At 39.4% G+C, this 24,888-nt stretch overlaps 1 protein-coding gene across 2 annotated transcripts in view; it reads right to left on the reverse strand.

The window, feature by feature from the left end:
- The window catches only part of LOC105478088 (steroid sulfatase), a 428,088-nt gene that overhangs the window by 130,088 nt on the left and 273,112 nt on the right, over nucleotides 1-24,888 (reverse strand). The window contains exon 11 of one of the 2 annotated variants that reach the window (XM_071089045.1): nucleotides 12,058-12,109. In XM_071089045.1, the coding sequence (XP_070945146.1) occupies nucleotides 12,084-12,109 (26 nt within the window). In that variant the 3' untranslated portion in view covers nucleotides 12,058-12,083. Of the gene's footprint in view, nucleotides 1-11,885; nucleotides 12,110-24,888 lie in introns of those variants that run through there. The other variant, XM_011735064.3, reaches the window with a different exon arrangement.

The following is a 24,888-nucleotide window of genomic DNA, read 5'->3' on the forward strand; positions in this document are numbered from 1 at the left end:
TTTCACCATGGAACAAAGCCAAATAAACTGGTCTTGACAAGGCTAGATGGGAGTCTTACCCTATTTAACAGGATACCAAAACCACTATAAATTTAGAGTTACCCAATGAGTGGGACTTATCTTCTGTTGAATCAAGAAAGGAAGGATAGAAAGAAAGAAGGAAGGAAGAAAGGGAGGGAGCAAGAGAGGAAGAGAAGGAGAGAGAAAGGGAGGGAGAAAGGAAGGGAGGGAAGGAATAGGATAACATGAAGATTTGTATGTCCACATTGCTAATAATGCCATCATAGCCAAAATCAACTTCTCCAACATTTTTCATAAGTCATGGCAAAGATTTAATAGACACATTGAAGAAAAATACAGACAAAGGGCTTATCGTAAGTCAGAAATACTTGAAGAGCTAGTGAATGGAAAATAAAAATATTAAAATCTGATTTATAGCACTGATATTGCTCATTGAAGCGGTAATGTACTGAGCTATCGGATTAATCATCACCATTATTGGAATGCAAAGAGGGAACTAGTGGGCTATAAAGATACCCTTGTCTTCCTTAAAGAATGATGCTGTTGAATTTTCATAAAACATTAAATTAAGAATAACTTTTTTGTGTATCTCTGTGTATTTGCAATGAAATTTTAAAGTCAGAAGGCTCTATAAATTTTAATCTATGAGATATGCATAGCTCTTTTTGCACAAATAATTTAGTGAGGTCTTTTCTGCTTAACTTTAACTGCACAGGTAAGAATAAATGATTTTTTTTTTTTTTTTTGTGTCACCTACATTAGTAGACAAATTCAAGTAAACTTCAAAGGAGCTGATTCAGGCAGTAAGTTTTTCTTCAGTTTCATAAACATCCTTCTATGGTTTGGGGTACGACTACTTCTTTTCATTTCATGCTCCAGTGTTAAAGAATAAAGTAGAAATTATAGGGAAAATATTCAGTAACTGCACGATACTCTCTTACCTAATTGACTGTGAATTTGGGGAATACTAATTGAAGAATACGATTTAAAGTCTAGAGGCTCCATTGCTAATATTATGTCAGACTTCATGTTGCAGCAACTGTTTTTCCAGGATGGAACCTCTAAAATAACAGGTAAAATGTAACTACACTTTTATTTTTTAAGTAAATCTGATCTGATGGTTAACTAAGAATCAAGTTCTTGCCCTTAAGTAGTCTTCCAAATCCTGACTACCATTAAGTCTCTCATTTAAGGGTCTCTGTGCTGAGAACTTAAGTCCAAGGTTTTGGCCTGAAAAATGGATGCACAGTTTGAAATTCTTGCATAAAGTCAAGATTCCCAAACAATTACAACCACCACGGTAAGTTAGTGATCAGAAAGTACTCCATCACAGTGGCCAAGTTACCATTTCTTTACAATGCCTCCAAATTTGTAAGTACCAAGAGGTTCCTGGTAGAAGCAAGAACAAATCCTTACCAAAAAAAAAATCATTTTAAACAGAGTTCAAAGAACTTCTACAAATCAAGTTCCAAAGAACATGAGAATGTATTCTTTCTTTCTCTCCACCCCACCACACCAACACAATCATAACATACACAAGAAATATTAGAGAATCAATTAATTTTGAAAAATAAGGAAAAAATAAATGCAATTTATAAAAGCAACAAAGGCTGGGCATGGTGACTCACACCTGTAATCCCAGCACTCTGGTAGGCCGAGGCAGGCAGATCACCTGAGGTAGGGAGTTCAAGACCAACCTGGCCAACATGGTGAAATGCTGTCTCTACTAAAAATACAAAAAAAATTAACTGGGTGTGGTGGCACACACCTGTAATCACAGCTACTTGGGAGGCTGAGGCAGGAGAATTGCTTAAACCTGGGAGGCAGAGGTTGCAGTGAGCTGAGATTGCACCACTGCACTCTAGCCTGGGCGACAGAGCAAGATGCTGTCTCAAAAACAAAAACGAAAATAAAACAAAACAAAAATAATACTAATAAAATAAAATCAACAAAAAGCATAAAATACCTAAAAATAAATTTGCAAGAACATGTATAAAATTTCTACACTGAAAACTACAAAATTTTGCTGAGAGAAATTTGTTAAAGGCATAAATCAATGGAAATATATACCATTTTTACAGATTGGAAGACTCAGTATTACTAAGATTTCTACCCTTCCCAAACTGGTGTACAAATTGAATTCAACCCCAATCAAAAAAACAAGCAGACTTTTGTGGAAATTGAGAAGCTTGTTCTAAAATTTTAGAAATTCAAAGGACCCAGCATAGCCAAGACATTCTTAAAGAAGTTGGAAGACTTAACATTCCACATTTTGAGACTTATAACAGTGGAAGTAAACAAAGACACTCCTAACCCAAGTGAGAACAGGAACTCTTTATTCAAAGCTTGCTATGGGAAGGGAGTCAGCCACCATTCCTTGGCCAGAACTTACATGCAGGCAGGAGAATGGTGCAGCTTTACCATAAAGAAAACAAGGAGCGGCTTCAGGTGTGAAGATTGGAGGTTAGTGGTGTGAGAAAACTGTAGTCAGACTAAGTAAAAGCAGCATGCTTTAGGTGGTTGGCTTGCAAAACAAATTTGATTTTCCCTGGTTGGATCTGATGTTGGAAGAAAAGGCAAAAACTAGGGAAATTAGTAGAAATTGACCAGATCCTGATCATTCTGGGTCAGTAGCTGCAGAGGCTGTGGTTGGACTGCTGGATTGGTCAGAGTTTTATTTTTGTACATAATCTGGACATGGTGCATTTGATACTCATTTTCTCAATGTGACACTACAGTAATTAAGACGGTGTGGTCACAGCACATGCATAGACAGACAAAATAGACTGCAGAGTCCGGAAAGAGACTCACACATGAGTTAGGGCAAAAATGTCATTGCAATTTCAATGCTGGAAAGATAGTCTTCTCAATAAATAAAGGGGGAGCAGCTGATTATTTCTATTTTAAAAAGTAAACCTTGATTCATTTCAGACTTTAATGAGCTAAATGTGCCTATTAAAATAAAAGCAGAGTGCACAAATGTGCATATAAAATAAAAGCAGAGTGCACAACTTCTAACTCTACAGGGGGAACAAATGAAATTTTAAAAGAATATTAAATCTAGGGTTCTGTACAAGGTTTTTCAGGGTTGCAATTTTTTCCTATGCACTGGTGAATGTAAAATTTATGACCAAGAAAAAAATACTGCAGAATATCCAGGTTAATGAACTAAATTTAATTATTAGGTGCAGAAAATAACAATAGCGATTGCTAGTGGAATACAATGGCCTGGATATTTAGAGACAGGCAAGAAAAGGGAGTTAAGTCCATGAATAGAACCTGAGCTTGCAGATTGTAAATTGTTCTTGCTAATTATAACCTCAAAATGAGTTTGCTTTTAACTAAATGTACTCTACACAAGCATCAGGATGCTAGAGAGAGCATTGGATCTTAGAGCTTAGCTCCCACATTTTAAAGGCTGAAAGTATTTGAACAAAATGACATGAGTTAATGTGATAATTACTGTGATTGGTTTCACACTATTGTTGCCTCAAAGCTTCCCAAGGCAGGCAAGCATATTCTAGCTCCCTGCAAATGCATCTGCAGAACAGAGCCTAGCAGAAGAAATATTTCAGTCTCCACTGAGCACTATGCATGGGCCACAGTCAGGCAGAACTCCTGCAAGGGTGCATTGTGCACAGGGGATATTGCTGTAAAAAAAAAAATAATAGTAATGATACTCTCAGAATTGGCAGGGTTCTGAAGGTTAGAAGGCTAAGACAGCTGATTGTTTCTTTATCCAGTGCCAGATATGGGCAAGTTTCCCAGGCATCCCCATGCTTTTAAAACTGGGATCATTAAGGCTTCTAAACACCTAAATCTACGCATGCAAAAAGACATGCACATATGCATACTTAGTAAAGTTTCTGAGAGTAGGTCACCCTTGTTCTTTAAAACCTCCAAGAAAAAGGGTCTTGTTTGCCACTTACATCTGGAACATACCTTCATTATTCTGTGCAAGAAAGCTGAATGATAAAGAATCCAAGTCTTGCAGAAATGCAATCACTATTTAAATGAAAAGCTTAGGGGTAGATTTAGGCTTCTTAGTCCTAGGACAAAATCTGCTATAGCAATGGAGTCCACCGCTAGCAATTGTGTTTGGCACAGACTCAATGGCAGGTGGAGAAATAAAAAAGCTTTATAGTGGAAAAGGGAAGGCTTCAGGTATGCCCCAAGTGGAGGTGGTTGGCATCGGGGGAGCTGCCAGTGGGCTATCTAAAAGCACAGCATCTCATGTGGTTATATGGGGGAGTATATTTGTCTTTCTCTGGTTCCTCCTAAGTTTAAAGACAGGCAAATATTTGGGAAGCTGGCAATCACTAACCCAATCTCGACCATTCTAGGCAGATTCCTGCAAAGACTGGAGGGGAAAGTTCTATTGCCCTGTGTGGTCTGGCCACTGGCTTTGTGTATCTTCAGTCTTGAGTATGAAACTCTAAGTGAAGTATTACAGGATTACAGAAGAATGATATGTTTTGAAACCACTCTCACAGGGTTAAGAATTCTAGATAGAAATATAGCCATAATTAAGCATTAATCAGGTTGCACTTTGACCCCCTTCCTTGTAACTGGAAGTCACATAGCAGATACGGACCGTTTGCACCCCCAGTGTTCCTATAGATAGGATTTCTGACACTAGAATCATAAGGATTTGTTTAAGAATCAATTTGCATCCCCATTGTTCTTATAGATAGGATCTCTGACATTAGAATTGAAGAGTTTTTGTTTAAGAATTGCTTAAGACTTTTCGGATCTTAAATTCCAGCAAAACAGCTGACGCCAACCAGTTTGAAGACCACCCCCACCCAACACACACACACACACACGCACACGCACACACACACACAGACAGAAATGGGATCAGCATGAGAACATGGCTTCTTCATCTCCCTGATCCATGACTTCACCCTGCACTCTTCCACCCGTCAATGATTTCCACACTTCCACCCACTCCAAAACGCTTATAAACCCTGGCACCAAACTCCTCGGAGAGATGGATTTGGTTTCTTCCAGTCTCCTCATTTGGTGGCTCTATGATTAAACCTCTTTCTCTGCTGCAACCTGTTGTTTCCACATATTAATCTAATACATGAAAAGATGGGAGAGGATCAGCAGATGCCCTTTTACTCACTGAAACTAAAGACAGTCTCACAAAATCACACTTGATCATTCTAGGACTACAAAAAATGAAGATGTTAAACTTCACCTCTCTGAGCCTGGGAGTAAATATCTGGCTAGACTTCCCTTAAGGGCTCATATCCCCTGACTTGTGATGTTGGACTTGTGTGACAGTCACTGGAACACACAGAGGAAGCTATGTTTTTGTGTCTCATTTGGGCAGTGAGTAGTTCTGTTTTACTCATTGGTGCCAGGCTGGGTATGCGTGGAAGGTGGAGGGAAGGAGATCCAGGCATCAAAACACTCAAGATGTTAGGCGATCCAATCACCAAGATACCCAAGGTATTAGGAGATCTAACCACCAAAATATCTCATGATGTTAAGGTGTATTGAGGTATCTCCCTTAGAAGCAGAAAAGATATGCTCATGAATGTTGTTGTGGAAATTTAGTTAAAAAAACAAAATTTTCTCCCAATCCAGAAAACCTCTTCATGAAGGAAGAAGAGGAAGAAAACAATTTCATTATTGAATATGCATTAAATCAAAATGTAATGGACATCACATTCCACAATCTCTTAGAGATTGTGAAGATAGAAGGAAATATCACTCTTTGTAGAACCAAGCAAATATAAACCCCTTACATATACATTCCCAAGATAAACAATAACTAGTCCTCAAGTAAGAGGACTTGACAACATTGTTTATTACACATAGTTCACCATCAGTTCACCCCATAAATGGAGTGACCATAGTGTTAGTTAATTTGTTTTGTACAAAGCAAAAATAAACTCCGCTTACCTTTATGACACAGGTGGTTTTGCAACCAGGAACCAAGCCCTTCTGAAGTTAGGCTCCTACCTTCCTACAGAGACTGAGAGCGGGAGGTGCTAACTCCCTTGATGTTTACATTTCAAAGGATGTGGGAGGTGCTAACTCCCTTGATGTTTACATTTCAAAGGATGTGGGAGGTGCTAACTCCCTTGATGTTTACATTTCGAAGGGATGGCTCCCAGGTCCTTAAGGAAAACATTGCTGGTTCCTAAGGCTGGAAAGAGTCTTTTTGAGCTTTCAAAATGATTTAGGTATATTTCAAAGATACCAGGAAAAAAGTTACAAGTTTTCTAAAGGAAATGTTCCAAATAAAAATGTAAGGGCAATTTGGGCCTGCCCTCTTAGGTACGGTGGTCCTGGTAAGTCAACACATATCTTACAAGGGCAGCACAGTCCACTGCTGTTGCTCAAAGTGCCTTCACGTTTTCCAAAGTGAATTCACTTGTGCTGTTTTCCAAAGTGAATTCACTTGTGCTGTTTTCCAAAGTGAATTCACTTGTGCTGTTTTCCAAAGTGAATTCACTTGTGCTGCTTTCCAAAGTGAATTCACTTGTGCTAAGTACTAAGCCTATCTTTCAAATTTTAATTGGGTAAGAGGAAAAGAAAATATTTCTTTTAACTCTACCAACCTACATTGAGATGTCCTCTCCCTAAAAATCAGCCCATTCTTTGGCTCAGTAACTTGTCCCTTCTGGTGAGATGGACTGAAGCTAAGGGGATAGGACAGATGAGCAATATTTATGTCTACCCCTTCTCCAAGCCTTTGAGAGAACCTCAAAAGAGATACATCCAACGTAGCCTGTAAGAAACATACCTTGTATGTCATAATGTTGGGGTGCTACATGGATGTCAATTTAGGAATTGATTTCAGAATTATTTGACAAAGGAGGAACAGGCAGAAATCAAAACTTACGATTTCACTTATGATTTGATGAGCACATCATTTATACCTTTCTCTCTACCCAACATGGTATTCTCCAAACTCAGGTCCCAATAACTGTAACAATTTTTGCAAAGGCAGTTTTACTTACTGCCTGTTCATGGATGGCATATGCAGTGGCCCATGAGCACAGACTTCTGGTAAACCCACAGTGCATGGGAGATCAGCGAGACTCGGAAGGAGGACAGCGTAAGCATGGGACACCTACAAGTAAGTAAGCTAACAGCCGAGCGAGGCCATGCTTTCCCTTGAAACTACAACTTCCTTCAAATTCAGAAAGAAGGCACAGGCATTCTGAGAAACATGCAAAATGAAAAAATCCTGGGTTATTACCCTGCATGAGCCAACTCCTTAGGATGAAAAATGATGACATAGAATAAAAGACTAAGAAGGGAAGCCTGTAATTCCTTTTCCATTAAGTCCTTCCTTAACAGTAATTAATCATAGTGAGGTACAATGTGCACATAGAAAGGAGCAAAATAAAAACAGTTGATTTAGTTTTGTGTAGTGTTTCCACTGTTCTGGTAAGAACAAAATACATATGTATGTACGCACCATGAAGCATAAATTAGGTAATTTTAGTGATTCTGTCCACAAGTTAAATGCTCTTCTATTTGCATATAAAGCTGGTATTACATCATATAAAGGTGAATGGTAATATGCTAATAATTTAAAATTTTAATTTTCCTTTTCTCAGAACAACATTAAATAGCAAATACAAAACACCATGACAAGCCAAGTGAGAGACTGCAGAAGACAGGTAAATGCTTTATACTTATTTTTCCTTTAATGGCACTTTGGGCTGTCTTTTGAATAAGGGGCACTACGTTTTCATTTTATACTGGGCCCCACAAATTAGATAGTCAACCTCATCAGGATATGTACACTTTACATCCCCCACCCAAGTTTCTAGAAGAATCTAGATATTATAAACCAAATTCTGCCATTTTATTCACTGGCAGCTTTTATTCACTTTGATACTCAAAAAACATCTTATACTCAAACATCCTGCAATTACATGTGCTTTTTGGAACATTTTAGAATAAATCACTTTAACATAAAAAGGTGAGCTGACAATCTTGCTTGGAGTAGGTCAGTCTTGTGGGAAAGCCCATATCTCTTAAAACATTAATGGCTTCTATCCCTCTTCCCCATTATATAACTAGCATGCTTACTTGACGGAGTACTTGACATTTGCTATCAGCTTGCTTGGGTTTGCTGAATATCAGTAGTTCTTAAATTTGGCTGCATGTTAAAATCACATGGGGAGTATTTTAAAAAAAGAAAGAAAGAAAAATCCCAGTCCCCAGGCTTCATCTCAGACAATGCACCTCAGACTCTATGGGAGTCTAAAATGTAACCAGGGTCAAGATTCACTCCCTAGCTATACGACAGTGCTTCTCAACTTTGCCTGAGCAAAAGAATGTCATGAAAGTCTTGGTGAAATTCTAGACTCCTTGGCTCCTCCCCCACCAAGTCAATGAGTCGTAAAGGTAGGAATTCTGTACACTTCACAAGCACTCCAGGTTATTCTTATGATTGGGGTCATTTAGGAAGCATGACTCTAAGATGAGTTGAGAAGGGAGAGAAAAGAAAAATGATTATTAATAAAGCTGCCAGTGATAAAAGGTTCTGAGAATCAAGCTGTTCTCTGGCCTTCCCTCTCTAATCATACTAACCCACCTGCATTACTTATCTATATGTGTGTAACAAATTACCATGAACTTAGTCGTTTAAACCAGCCCACATTTATTATCTCATGGTTTCTGTAGATCAGGAATCTGGGTATGGCTTGTGTAGATTTTCTGCTTCAGAGTCTCACAAGACTGCAATCAGCAATTGAAGTGTTAGCCAGCACTGTGGTCTTATCTGTGGCTCAACTGGAGAAGGATCCACTTCCAAGCCTGCATCATTGTTGGCTGTTGCAGGAAGTCAGGGACCCCGAACGGAGGGACTGGCTGAAGCCATAGCAGAAGAACATAAATTGTGAAGATTTCATGGACATTTATTAGTTCCCCAAATTAATACTTTTATAATTTCTTACGCCTGTCTTTACTGCAATCTCTAAACATAAATTGTGAAGATTTCATGGACACTTATCACTTCCCCAATCAATACCCTTGTGATTTCCTATGCCTGTCTTTACTTTAATCTCTTAATCCCGTCATCTTCATAAGCTGAGGAGGATGTATGTCACCTCAGGACCCTGTGATGATTGCGTTAACTGCACAAATTGTTTGTAGAGCATGTGTGTTTGAACAATATGAAATCTGGGCACCTTGAAAAAAGAACAGGATAACAGCAATGTTCAGGGAACAAGGGAGGTAACCTGAAACTCTGACTGCCAGTGAGCCAGACAGAACAGAGCCATATTTATCTTCTTTCAAAAGCAAATAGGAGAAATATTGCTAAATTCTTTTTCTCAGCAAGAAACATCCCTAAGAAAGAGAATGCGCCCCTGAGGGTGGGTCTATGAACAGCCCCCTTGGAGGCAGCTTTCTTTTACGGTCTAAGCCAAAGGGATGAAATAAGCCCCGGTCTCCTGTGGTGCTCCCAGGCTTATCAGGACAAGGAAATTCCTGCCTAATAAATTTTGGTCAGACAGGTTGTCTGCTCTCAAACTCTGTCTCCTGATAAGATACTATCAATGACAATGCGTGCCCAAAACTTCATTAGCAATTTTAATTTCGCCCCATCCTGTAGTCCTGTGATCTTACCCTGCCTCCACTTGCTTCGTGATATTTTATTACCTTGTGAAGCATGTGATCTCTGTGACCCACACCCTATTCGTACACTCCCTCCCCTTTAAAAATCGCTAATAAAAACTTGCTGGTTTTACAGCTCAGGGAGCATCACGGAACCTGCTGACACGTGATGTCTCCCCCGGACACCCAGCTTTAAAATTTCTCTCTTTTGTACTCTTTCCCTTTATTTCTCAAACCAGCTGAGATGCTTAGGGAAATAGAAAAGAACCCACGTTAAACATTGGGGGTGGGGTTTCCCCCGATAGTTGGTAGAATTCAATTCCTTGTGAACTGAAGGGCTGAAGGCCTCAGTTTCTTGCTGGCTGTTGGCCAAAGATGGCCCTCCCTTCCCTGCCATGTGGGCCTCTGACATATGGCAGCTGATTTCTCCAGTGCCAGTGAGGGAGAGGAGCACCCAGCAATATGAAAGTTACAACCTTATGTAACATAATCACAAAGGAAGCATCACATCTCTTCTGCTGTATTCTACTGGTTAGAAGCAAGTCTCAGGTCTGGCCTATGCTCAAGAGAAGGGAATTAGGGTCTGCCTGCCACAACTCATATACAGCAGAGTACTATAGCCACAGCAACTGTCCATAAATTCTAAAGCCGTAACACATGGGTTCATATGCCTGGCATCCCAGCTTACCAACATTTATCTTCAACAGGCTCCTTAGCTTCATGGATCCTCAGTTTTCACATATGTACAATGGGGATAAAATAGGGTATACCTTATAGTGTCACCATCAGAGGCATTGAATGATTACATGCAATGAGCTTGGCAAGCTGGTCTACACATACTATGTAAAAATAAAAGCAAGTCTTGTAATTATTTTTATATGACACATGGTTAAACCATATTCAAGGCACATTTGTCCAGGGTTAGTGAACCAAAATCAACATGTTTTGTACACCAGTTTTATTGGAAAGTGGCAGAGCAAAGGGAAGCTTCTCTGACTCTCTTAAATGTGTGCATGTAGATACCTGGCACATAATAAATGGCATTGTGCTTTTATCCTGTCTTTGCTATTGGCACTCAAAATGGATTCATTTATATATTCAGGGAACACAGATTGTATAAGGCACTGTCCCATGATGACCAGGCAACCCTGCCTCCAAAGCTCTGCAATGTACTCATTTTGTGAGTACCGTGGTATAACTGTAGTAAAAGGAATAATGTAATAAGTTGTGTAAGAGAGTGACAATCAAAATGCTATGGCAGTTTATAGCAAAGAGAATCACTTTGGGCTGTGGAGATAAAAGAAAATTCCATGTAGAAGGCATCTATGGACACAGCAGTAAATAAAATATATTGCTCTTAGAAAGTATATTAAAAAGCCAGTCATTCAAATATCGATGAGTGAGTGCACTATTTTGCTCCAAGGGGTAAAGTTCTGCTTGTTCTGCAAAATGATAGTGGCTCTTTATGGTATTGCTCAGGGCTGGGACCTAATACCCACTGTAGTCATTCCACAGAGGTGGGATGGCCCCTCCCTCCAAACACGCACACATCCAAACTTTGCTTTAGAGGTCAAGACTGATGACATTACATGCATAAAGAATGTATGAAAAGGCTTATGACATAGTGGGGCTTTCTGGGAAGAGCAAGGAAGACTCCCAAGCTAGTACAAAGATGGCTTCGGACACAGAGAAAGGAGATGACTCAGCTTTCATGGTGGTTAAGGCATGAGGTTGCAGGGAGCCTTCTTGAACACAATCTGTAGCTTGCATAGTTTCACCCCCTCAACCCCCAGGCATTCTTATTACTTACCTGGCTGTGGTGACAGAAGGGGAAGGGGAGTTGTGGGTTTGAATGCTGTTTGCAGTAAAACATCCAAAATGGATTCAGAATCTTTATTGCAGTTTCTTCTTTATGCACATAAAGTAATTGAATCACAAGGATTTATTCGTACGCCCTGGGTCACACATCAACTCAAGAAGCCCAGAAACAACAACAAAAAAAAAACAGGCTTCTCTCTGCCCTCCTGGGCTCCAGGTTAAGCTTGTGTGTGCTTTCTATTCAGAGTAGAAAAAGAGAATAACAAAGAGTTTTCCCTTTCATGTGACCTCTTGAAATACATTTTCAAGGTTGGAAGACAATGGACTCTACCTATCATATCACAGAAGAGGATGGGTGAAGAGACTTAGAAGTTCAAGGATAAGGGCCCAGTCAGTTACAAGGAGTATATTATCATTCCCTTTGTTTGTGATAATACCCTCCTATTAAATTCAAAGATTTCATGCCAAGATTCTTTTTTAAAATGACAATTTTATGCTAGGGTTATGAATTACACATCTCTAGAGGAGACAGTTCAAGATTCTTATTATTAATATTACAGCATTACTATTAAATAAACAATAATCAGTATCATCCCCTCCTCTTCAGAGGGCTGGTTTTCTTACCAGACTGTGGAGCATAACAGAAGTTTTCAGAGATGAGGGTCCTTCCCTGGTCCTGTTAGAAGTAAACAGAAGTCAGAGACAACAGACAAGGACTTCACTATCTGGGGTGTCTCTTACCACAATTTAGCAATGTCTTTGTGTGTGTGTGTGTGTGTGTGTGTGTGTGTGTGTGTGTTTATGTGACAAAGTCCCGTTCTGTTGCCCAGGCTGGAGTGCAGTGTCCTGATCTCAACTCACTGCAACCTCTGCCTCCTGGGTTCAAGCAATTTTCAGGCCTCAGCCTTCTGAGTAGCTGGGACTACAGGCATGTGTCACCACACCTGGTTACTTTTGTCATTTTAGTAGAGACGGGGTTTCATAAAGTTGGCCAGGCTGGTCTCAAACTCCTCACCTCAAGTGATCTGCCCACCTCAACCTCCCAAAGTGCTAGGATTACAGGCATGAGACAGCATGCCCAACCACAAGTTAGCAATATCTTTTAATAGGAGATGAAAGAACTTCAAGGCTCATTCTCAAAATCCATTCATCTTTTCTCAGTAACCAAATCGTTAGCCGACATAAGTGTTAGAGACGTCACATAACAGATACTCTCTCTTGTAATAAAATCTCCTTGAAACATTTTGAAACGAACCTTTGAGTAAACCCCAAAGGAAAAAATACCAGGAAATGCTTCCACTGTCTGAGAAATCATTTTATGTATTTGTTTCTTGCTGGTTGATAAGTACATATGTAGTTCCATAGGCATGTATTCTGTGCTGGGCACTGGGTGAGCACCAGGAAATAACACCAATGAATGACCAGAAATACAGGTAAATGCAGGGTGCTTGGAGGCATGTTAAGGTAAAGAAATGTGCACCATGCTAACTTGAGCAGAAGCAAACTCAGACCAAATCAAGGATGAAATTCAACTCATGCTTCAATATCTAGTCCAAAAAACTTTTTTTTTAAAATTCAAGACTTCTTCAGTGTTTTCTTATTCAGTCTATGGCTGAAAGAGACGGCTCAACTTTTATGGTGGTTAGGGCGTGAGTCCTACTTGAGATGATTATAAACAGTGCTGCTCAAAACACTGTTTTCCATGCTGATGGTGAACAGATGTAGATTTTTAGGATTGGAAATGTTGGCCCATAAAATATGAATACATTCTACAATATTTCAATACTGCCCAACAGTTTTCCAAAATGACCAATTTAGACTTTCACCCAACATGTATGAAATTTCCAATCGTTCCACATCTTCATCAAGATTTGATGTTGTTTGCCTTCTTCATTTTAGCAAATTCTGAAGGTTGTGTAGTGGTATCACATGGTTGTTTCAATTTGCATATCCCTGATGGCTGACAGGTTTGAGAAGCTTTGAATATGTTCATTGGTTTTCTAAATAGTCACTTTTTAAAGGGCCTATTCCATCCCATCTTTCTATCGGGTTGTCTACATTTTTTTTATATTGACTTATAGAAGTTCTTCATATATTCAGTCTTTCATTGGACATATGTTGTACTTTTTCCAACTCTCTAATTGGCTGCATCACTTCTTCAGTGGTGTGCATTGAGGAATAGAAGTTAGGCATATTTGTATTTTTTATTTTGGTATAATTTACATTTCCCCAGTGACTGTCCCTTCCATCTGTGACCACTGAAAAGCACATATTTCAGTAATAGTCTTTATTAAATGCATCATTGTAGTTTTAAACAAACTACCTCCTGTGTACTTGTTCATGTATTTAAATCATCATACACAGAACATGAACTGCACCACAGCACGGCTGTCTTCATCATAGTAGGAGTTTAATAACTCCTGATAGCTATTTTTATAGATGTGAAGATTTAAGCAACACTCAATAGGTTTACTATAAAAAAAATCAGCAGGCAGTTTACACTAAAGTCATATGATAATTTCATATAAAATGAATATCCTCAAGCTATTAGCGGCAGTTTTTGTTCAGTCAGTGACTCCCAAATCCACCTGGATTAGTCACCAGACTTACTCTTTGAGCTGCAGTCAATTTGCTTTTTTTCAGATATCTATCAGAGTTTGACTCTAGAAACTTGTAATTAGGAATATGTTATCTCTTGAGAAGCAAGACCATGACAGTATTTCTGCTTAATCTTTTACAATCCAGGTGCTTTAACAACTAGTTGATAGGTAAACTGCCTACTTAGCATTCTAGTGAATGGAAACAAAAATAAAATGTAAGTGTGGAGATATTCATCCTGATATTACCTTGTGTAGGATAAAAATAGGGCTGAGAGGCTGGGAGGCGATGGCTCACACCTGCAATCCTAGCACTTTGGGAGGCTGAGGTGGGTGGATTGCCTGAGCTCAGGAGTTCGCGACCAGCCTGGGCAACAGGGTGAAACCCCGTCTCTGCTAAAATACAAAAAATTAGCCAGGTGTGGTGGCATGCGCCTGTACTGTAGTCCCAGCTACTCAGGAGACTGAGACAGAATTGCTGGAACCCGGAAGGCAGAGGTTGCAGTGAGCCAAGATCACGCCACTGCACTCCAGCCAGGGTGACAGAGCGAGACTCCGTCTTTAAACAAACAAACAAACAAACAAACAAACAAACAAACCAAGGATCTGGGTGGGAATGCATCATAAAGAGTTTTATGAGGATGAGAGACCCCAGATTAGAGAAATGGAGGATTGGCTATTAACTGGCCCACAAATTCCCCAGAGCAGTTATCAAAGGGAAGTGTATCAGTTAAGGCTTAAAGCATTGGCAAAATAAGAGAGGAAGGAATGGCTGGATTCAGAGGATCATAGACGCTAGCAGCTGACAGAAGGTACAGCGTTAGAGACTCAAGAAGAGGAGAGGTTTGCAGGATGAAAGAGGATTTTAAGGCAGTTTTATAAATTTCTAATACTCCCTAGCTTCTGATCTTGGTCCAACTTCTACAGAACAGCGGCTGGCCCGCTCTGCCCGGAATAGCATTAATAGAGAAAAGAGTTTGGAATGGAAAATGCCAAGATTCCGGTTAAAGTCACTTTGGCTCCCAGGAATTTCCCTGTCAATATTGCATTAACAGACTCTTTACCATCAACAAAACAGATCATGAAAATGGTATATATTTAAAAAGTTTCAAATGGATAAAGATTATGAAAAATTATATACTCTGTAGTAGAGCTAAGAGATTTGTCCCAAAAAGTTTCATTTTTTAATTGATATATAATAATCATACATATTAATGGGATACGTAATGTTTTGATACATATAATGTATAGTAATCAGATCAGGGTGATTAGCACATCCATCATTTCAAATATTGATCATTTCTTTGTGTTGGGAACATTTAGTATCCTCCTTCCAGCTATTTGAAACAACACAATATATTATTGTTAACTATAGTCATCCTACACAGATAGAGAACACTAGAACTACTCCTCTTATCTAGCTCTAATTTTGTACCCTTGAACAAATCTCTCCCTATCCCTCCCTTCCCACTTCCCTTCCCGGCATCTAGTATCCTCTGTTGTACTTTTCAAGTCTATGAGATCGGCATCTTTTTTAGCTTTCACATATGAGTGAGAACATGAAGTAGTTAACTTTCTGTTTCAGAATTATTTCACTTAAGATAACGTGCTCCTTGTTCCACCCATGGAGGTGCTTATGACAAGATTTCATTGTTTTTATGGCTGAATAGTAGTCTGTGTGTGCATATGGTGCATTTTATTTATCCCTTCCTCTGCTGTTGGCTATTGTGAACAGCTAATAAACACAGGGTTGCAGATGTTTCTTCCATATACTGATTTCCTTTCCTTCCCTTTGGACAAATACCCAGTAGTGGGATTGCTGGATCATATAATAGTTCTGTATGTAGTTTTTTGAAGAACCTCCATTCTGTTTTCCATAGTGGAGATACTAATTTACATTCTCTCTAACCGTGTATAAGCGTTCCTTTTTCTGCACATCCTCACCAGCATTTGTTGATTTTTGTCCTTTTGATAATAGCCATCCTAACTGGAGTGAGATGGTACCTCATTGTGACTATGATTTGCATTTCCCTGATGATTAGTGATGTTGAACATTTTTTCACATATTTGTTGGCCATTTGTAGATCTTCTTTATTTCATCTAAATAATTTTACAAACCTCTCATGATGTTGCTAAATAAAAAAGATAGTACCTCATCCTGCCTGGATCTCTGAATGAATAGAGGTAGCTGTTGGGTGTGTACACCAATTACCTGGGCATCTTATCCAAATGCAGATTCTGATGCAAGAAGTCTAGGGTGGGATGTGAGCATCTGCATTTCTAACCAGCTCCCAGGTGATGCCTAGGTTGCTAGTCCACAGACCATACTTTGTAGAGTCAGGGTCAAAATCATTTGAGGTTATCAGGTAGAGACCCAAAACAGTGGTAAAATACACCTGTATTAGTTTTCTATTGCTGCTGTAACAAATTTTCACAGTTCAGCACTTAAAATAATACCCATTTATTCATTCTCCATTCTGTAGGTCAGAATTCCTGGTGGCTCCATGAAGTTCTCTACTTAAAGTCTCACAATGGTGAAATCAAGGTGTCAGTTGGGCTGGGATCTTATGTGGGGGCTCTGGGAAAAATCCATTTCCAGGCTCATTAGGGTTGTTGGCACAATCTGGTTCATTGAAGTAGGACTAAGGTCCCTGTTTGTCCTTCTGGCTGTTAGTGGGGACTGACCTCTGCTCCTAGAGTCATCTTTAAGACCTTGCATGCATGTAGCCAGCTACGTCTCAGAACCAGCAATGATGCACACGTTTCTTTCTTTTATTCTTCTGCTGCATCTCTCAAACAGACTCTTCTTAGACGTTAAAGGGATTGAGTGATTAAACTGGGCTCATTCAGATAAACCAGGATAATCTCCCTATTTTAAAGCCTGCAAGTTTAATCACATCTGCAAATTCCCTTTGGCTGTGGGATGTAACAACTGCACAGGTTCTGGAGACTGGGGCATGGAAATCTCTGGGCAACCATAATACTATTTACTGCCAGGCCTGACGGTATCATTTTGTAATTACCTATAGTCCACATCCTTGTGTCAACAAGGGCAGGTGTGAGTTAGGTCTCTTGATCCGACTTTGAAAGACAGCTACACCCAGACACACTCTTCTCCCTTGTCAACCCTTGCCCCCAACACAGTGTCCTTTTCTAGTGTATTAGTTTGCTCTCACTATTATAACAAAGGACCACAGACTGGGCAGCTTAAACAACAGAAATGTATTCTCTCACAGTCCTGGAGGCTGCAAGTTGGATATCAAGGTGTGGGCAGGGCTGGTTCCCCCTGAGGCCCCTCTCCTTGCCTTGTAGATGCCATCTCCTCCCTGTGTCCTCACAGGGTCGTCCCTGTGTGTGTGTCTGTGTCCTTGTCTCTTCTTGTGAGATGTCTTAGTCCATTTCAGGCTGCTTTAACAGAATACCATAGACTGGTGGCTTATAAACCAAATAGATTTATTCTCTCACAGTCCTGGAAGCTGGAAGTCTGAGATCAACGTGTGGGCAGGGCTGGTTCCCCCTGAGTCCTCTCTCCTTGGCTTGTAGATGCCGTATCCTCCAGTGACCTCACAGGATTGTCCTCTGTGTGCGATTGTGTCCTCATCTCCTCTTATAAAAACACCAGTTGTATTGGATCAGGGCCCACCCTAATGACCTCATTTTAATTCAATTACCTCTTTAAAGACCCTATCTCCAAATAAGGTCACATTCTGAGGTCTTGAGAGTTAGGGTTTCAACATATAAATATTATTCGGTGGTGAGGGTTAGGGGGTGACACAACTCAGCCCATAACATATAGGAAGGCACTGTTACTGGTTCAGTCCCCTTCACTCCCTATGGATGCTTTTGATCAATTCTAGGGACCCATAAAACTGCGTCTAAAGCTTAGTTTCCATTCTCATTAAAGAGAGTAGCCAATGTTCATCCCCACCACACACACACACGCGCGCGCACACACACACACACACACACACACTGCAGGTACGTGTACATTTTGTTCTTGCAAATTGACCCTTTTCATGTCGGGGTCACAGAGAGGCACTTAAAGAGAAGAGCTGGTCCCAGCAATAAATAAAAGTAGACTAAAACTCACTGCTTCAGCCAGGCGCGGTGGCTCAGGCCTGTAATCCCAGCACTTTGGGAGGCCGAGACGGGCGGATCACGAGGTCAGGAGATCGAGACCATCCTGGCTAACACGGTGAAACCCCGTCTCTACTAAAAAATACAAAAGACTAGCCTGGCGAGGTGGCGAGCGCCTGTAGTCCCAGCTACTCAGGAGGCTGAGGCAGGAGAATGGCGGGAACCCGGGAGGCGGAGCTTGCAGTGAGCTGAGATCCAGCCACAGCACTCCAGCCGGGGTGACAGAGCCAGACTCCGTCTCAAAAAAAAAAAACAAAAAAAAAATCTCACTACTTCATAACAGGTTTGCAAAAGACCTGAAATGGCTTCAATTATATAGCAGTGCACTTTTCTTGAGAAGTGGGGATAATTTGTACTTGAGTTATTCTCTGATGTCAGATTATAGGATACGCAAATCAATTAGTTGAAAGGGTTTGCAAGTATTCAAATGCAAAGTTCAACAGCAACAATCAATATGTTGCATTTTCTGTCAACAATAGATGAATTTGCATAATTATAAATGTGAATTTCAGGGTCCTATGTAACCAGGCTGATTTTGTTCTGTCCTTCCTATTAAGTGACTACTGACAAGACAAGGTGAGTCAGCCATTTCCCTTGGAATGAAGTCATATTGGCATTATTCCATGTAGACACAACCTCAGGCCCTTTAGTGAGGACTGATGTGTGAGTTTAAAGACAGATTCCAGGGTTAGGGTTTGCTAATGTTACAAGAGCTTTTGAAACCAGCCACAACTTAAGTCACTTCAGATTTCAAGCATATTCACAGCTATCAAAATACATTTGACCTCAAAGTCTATGATCTCAAATAGACTTTATATTTTGTCTTTATTAAGGTTAAATTCCAACTGCTTAATGTACTGATTAATGTATATCTGAAAGAAAAAAACCACCAGGTGATAATAATTTTGTTACCGTGCTGTTTTGCAGAATCATGCTTGACCTTTATCAGATTCTCAGGGAAATTATTTCTATAAAAAGAAGCAGCATTCTCCTTTATAGACACCAAGGAGGAGAGCTGACTGCGAGGACTTCGGAAAGAGAGCTTGTCTTGTGAAGCCGACCAACAAACTCGTGGTATTTTAAGTAAACTAAGCAAGATGGAGGAGGCAGGTGATGGTGATAAACTTTGCCTTGAAGTGAGTTGGAGTTAATATGCTGTGCCCATATTGGCTAAGCAAAAGCACTTAGTAATTACTTCTAAGCATGAGCAGATCACGTGCGTGCAACACAAGACAGCTTCAGGGCGCTAAAGGTGCAGGCATTTTGCATACCTGTTTGCAAGGTGTCAGGTATGCAAAGGCCTCCTATACTGGCCTTATGTGGTACCCACCCACACTGACTAGAATGCAAAAGCAACACTCCAAAGAATATGCTATTGGCCATGGCCCTTGTACTCCAGTCTTCCTCTAATTCCTTATCTCTTGATTCCTCTCTCTACTTTTAGGGTGACACAGAGCAGGGCCCAAGCCCCCAGATAAATTCCTTTAAGTCAAGGAAGACACCTTTCTTGAGGACTTTTCCACTGCTCCCCTGCTCACAAAAGTCCCCTTTCAAGTCCAGGGAAGAAGACAGGTGGAATATCACTCTCCAGAGATATCACTCTCCCAGTGGGGCTAGAGTTCCTTATGACAAGGTAGAATTTGTATTAAGTCTGAAAATTCTGAGGCCCAGCATGGTGGCTCATGCCTGTAATCCCAGCACTTTGGGAGGCCAAGGCAGGAGAATCACTTGAGGCCAGGAGTTCAAGACCAGCCTAGTCAACATGGCAAAACCCCATCTACACAAAAAATAAAAACTAGCCAGATGTGGTGGCATGCATCTGTAGTCGTAGCTACTCAGGAGGCTGAGGTGGGAGGATTGCCTGGGCTCAGGAGTTGGAGGCTGCATTGAGCGATGATCATACCACTGAACTCCAGCCTGGATAACAGAGCAAGACTCAATCTCTACATAAAATAAAATAAGCCTCAGAAATCTGACTCCTGGCAAATTCTACTGGGGAGAGGCCTTAGTACCCTAACATCAGCAGAGTGAGTATTTGTTAGAGCAGCAATTTCTAATCTTCATCCTAGTAGAGGCAAGCCCCCAATGGGACCTGTGAATGAAGCAAAGAAAAGGGAAGATTCCAGGGCATGAAAGCATGGCTTTTGGGAACCCCTGAGCTATTTAGGGACAGAACCTAAGGCACAGCCACTGGGGAGCAAAATGAAGGGGGATGATAGAGAAGACAAGTTCTGCCTGCATCATAATATTGACTTTCTTTAAAGTATCATATATGCTGTCTCTCTCTCCTAGGTTATGGAATTGTTTCATTTTCATGAACAATAATTTTAAATGACCAAAATTTTTCTGTCTAAATGTGACATGAATAATCAAGCATTTCCAACTATTATTTCTCTTTCAAGAAGCAAATAATTTTCTTTGTGCAAAATCATATTTCTTGAAAATGAAAGCCAGGTTCGTTGTCCATACTAAACAATTCTAATTCATCTCATGCCATTTTTTTCTTTTGCTCCATTTTAATAACAATTATTTTAATTTCAAATTAGGTTGAGACAACACAGAGCTGGAAAACAAATGCTGTCATAGGCTTTATTATCACAAAAGAGAGACTTGAGCAAAAGTTGATTGCAAAATCCACAGCTTGCTTAAAAAGAGTAGCTAGAAATAGGAGCAAAGCTTATGTTGTTCATTTCTGGATGTCTTGTGCAAAAAGGTTTTATCTTACCCAAAACTGTGCAGCGTGGGCTTATTTCTATTGTGTTTGTTGTCAGAGACTTGGTCTACTAGGTTTCTTAAAATTGAAAAGAGGATTAGGCTACATTTATAATTGTACCTATAAATACAGTGCTTGAAAGGACTTTTTTCTCCCCTTGGGGAGGAAAAAAACATTAGAGTAAATGCTCTGTATAAATTCACATTTTCTTCTTTTTTCTACTGAAATCCACTCTTTCCTCTTTCTGTCATGTCTGTTTTTTAATTTTTCCCAGTGGTCATGATCCTAATTTTACCTAACTGAGTCATTACCACATATGCTGAAGTGACAGCTGTGTTTAATATTATCGGAATTTAGCTTGTCAAAATAGCTTCACTCCAAAAAGATGACATTTCCATATATTGACTTTGGATTGTCACTTCTGAGTGCCATTTATTATTAATTACTAGTGATATTAGGAGAGTTCATTAATGCTCAAGATGTTTCTACAATTCCCTATTGCTCAGACAAAACCAAAACTGTGTGCTATTCCAAAGACTTTCACCCTACCCTACCAGGGTTTGACTTAATGAAATTTATCCTAACCAAATGTTAAGCAAAGGAAGGGTTTAACTACTTGAGAATTCATAATGTCAGGAGTTTTGATAACTTCCCCAGAAAAGATGTTTCTAAACAGGATTTCTAGTGAGTGGGAATTCCTGGGGTCAGAGGTTTTGGAAAGGCCATTCACGCCCTCTAAATTTTAAGTTGGCAAATGTTGACTCTACTCTTATCATCAACAGCAAGCATTATTGAGTATTGCCTGCCATCATATTTTTCCCCCAGAGATCTTTTTTTAGTGAGAATAAACTGGGTTAATTATAGTATCTAACCACTCAAAAATTTCATTGGCTTAAAACAACAAAGATTTATTTCTTGCTTAAGCTGGCATCCAATGTGGTTGGCAGAGAGACCTGCTCTGCCCTTATAGCAGATCATCATCTCAACATAAGGCATCATGGGAGGAGATGGCTGGAGAGACCAGTAAAGGTGATTAAATACTTCAGCACATGCAAAACACATCATTTCCATTCATGTTTCATTGTGAATAGTGAAGTAGTCACCTGAACACATCTACTACTTCCAAAGGCTTGGGTATAATTATAATCCTCCATGTACAGAAGTAGAGGAGATACAGAAGAAATTTATGACGCATACCACAAGGGAAAAGGAACCTTAAGTGTGACTCAGCCATGGCACTAAGCAAACACAGGTGCCCTGAGTCTCCTAGTTCATTTGTGCCCTGAGTCTCCTAGTTCATTTATTAAGAATAGTCATTTATTTCTCTGAATTAATGCAGCTAACTTGTAGAGATATATTATGTTGAACAATATACAAAACTGTCATGGGTGAATATTGGCAAGTTCATGTGATTCAGCATAAAATTGTTGATGAAATGGTGTAAACATATCCAAAATCGACTTTATCAAATAATGACTCTTATCATGTACCTTGTTTAGGGAGGGTAGAGGGTACATCATGCTCTGGTGTAATAGCAGCAAGTTTAGAAGGGAAAACAAATGGAAAACCAGTAAAAACAAATGGATAGTAATCATCTCTCTTTTTCAGGCTCTTTCTTTCAGCACCGTGGATTTATTTATACTTGTCTTAAGAAAAGCATATTGTATGGCCCCAGGAAAGTGAGGGGGAAAAAGAAGAAGATCTAGCAGCATGTAGCTTTATGATTTTTCTTATAATCTCCCTTTTTTATTTTTGATTCATCTCCTCTTCCTCTGCCTGCATTTTGCCTCTTGGAGAGCACGTGGAGTCAGCTTTGTTTCCCACAGAAAACTCCATTCCAGCAGGATGTTTTTCCTACCCAGTTTCAAGGAGACTGGCCATTGTGGTGGCTGAACCAATTATCTCACAGGACACAGATTTCGACAAGATCCTTCCAGTGGACAATTGAACCCAATTGGGCAGAGATTACAGGATTTGTTTCCAAAGAATAAATGTGTCTTGACCATCTAGTTCAATGAGATAAAATCCTCTTTCGAAAATATAGCACTAAACGTTTCCAACATTTTTCAAATTATAATAGCAATTAAGTTTCTTTTTCTTATACCACCTAATTTCAGCACTGTTACTGAAACAAGCAAAAAAATGAAATTCAAAAGAAACAGCTAGCAAAGGATGTTAAGCAATGTTTGGTTCGACTATATTCTAAATTTTAGCATTTTGAAATGAAAACATTGGTATTCAAATGCAGTCAGTTTGTATTGATCATGAGATTATGACCAGATGATGCTAATTAGATCATCCAGGTAATCCTCCAGGTATTTATAATCCTTTAGTTGAAAAAACCAGCAATATCTGTTGTGGCTTTTGATGTGACATGTCCAAGGTGTTCTCATGTATGTAGGGCATATGGCTGTGGTTACTAAGTAGGTACTTTTGGAGATATTAAAGAGAAACAACAATAACAAAGTATATGTGGAAGGAAAAATAATGCTACTGTAATTATTTTAGTTGTGCATATCCAAGAATGACAACAGATACGTGGAAACGTGGACAGTAGTTGGATTGCATCTTCCAGCCTCTGCCTTCCTGAGCTTGAAGACCAATGTTCATACCTTACAGATGGATAGATTTAAATGTTTATTCTTACTTTATTGATATAGATCATAGTTTTATGTAAGGAGTGATAACCTGTGTCAAAACTCCTTGGGTGTCATTCCTATCTGCAAGGAAGGGAAAGAAAAAGAAATATCTACTTGAAGGATTTAATGTTAGGAACTCATAAACTTGGCATATTTTCCAATGCAATTTAGGCAATGACTGAGTCTACACTGTATCTGGTTTTGCAGACCAATGCCCTCTAATAACTCAGTCCAGTGGCCCTGTCTAAAATCATGTGTATTCTTGTCTTACGGTTTCTAGCATTTCTTGTTTGGTAAAAGTACAAGCCATGTACATGCTTGGGCAAGAAGAAAAAACACTTATAACACACAACTTTTCAGTTTTGCCTCCTTGAAATACTATCATTTCAAAGACTTAGCAACTTTTGAAATGTTTCTCTAACTCCCAGCCTTTCTTCAGTCAATATGTTTATGTCTTTCTGTCAGGTCTGGGTTTGTTTGATTTTTTCTTAATTGTATGCATTTCTGAGTATATATGTTCAATGATTGATGTTACTGTAAAATACCCTTTTATAAGATTAAAAATGATCTTGTTGATTGAATATGCAAATCTAAAGCAACTCAATCATCTTTTCTTAGTTCTGATCAATTTTGTTGCCCTAAGAATTTAAGACACTTTTACATTCCTCTTACAGCTTTTCAATGGCTATGGTGAACAGATAGGACCCTGCCTTTATTTGCAAAGTAGTATATTTAAAGAGGTAAGCTTATTTCATGTTATGATTCTATACAGTAATTGTGTGGACAAAAATATGTTATTTCTAAGTTTCCTCTTCTTTCTTGATAGGGAAAAATCTAGAAAATATTAATTATTTCTATAATATTTATATGTCAAATATTATGTAAGTATATTAACTATTTGACATCTGATAATTATCAACACTTGGTTTCAAAAATAATGATAAAAACAGGTTGGTAAGAATGAACATCTTACAAGATTGGTACTTGATACTGTATTATTCTCAATAATGGATGAACTCAATTTTGCTATAGGAGAAAAGATGAAAATTATGAAAAAGCTAGTTTGTTCAGGCTGCTATAACAAAATGCCATAAACTGGGAGGCTTTTAAACAACAGAAATGTATTTTTCACAGTTCTGGAGGTTGGAAGTCCATGATCAGGGTATGGCAGATTCACTGTCTGGTGAGAACTTGCTTCCTGGTTCATAGACAGCTCCTTCTCTCTGTGTCCTCACATGGTGGAAGAGGTGAGGGAGCTCTCTGGGGTCCTTTTATAAGGGCACTAATCCCATTCATGAGGCTCCTCCCTCATGACCTCCTCACCTCCCAAAGCCCCACCTCCTAATACCATCATCCTGGGGATAAGGGT

This window comes from Macaca nemestrina, chromosome X (assembly GCF_043159975.1).
Source record: "Macaca nemestrina isolate mMacNem1 chromosome X, mMacNem.hap1, whole genome shotgun sequence".
NCBI classification, from domain to species: domain Eukaryota; kingdom Metazoa; phylum Chordata; class Mammalia; order Primates; family Cercopithecidae; genus Macaca; species Macaca nemestrina.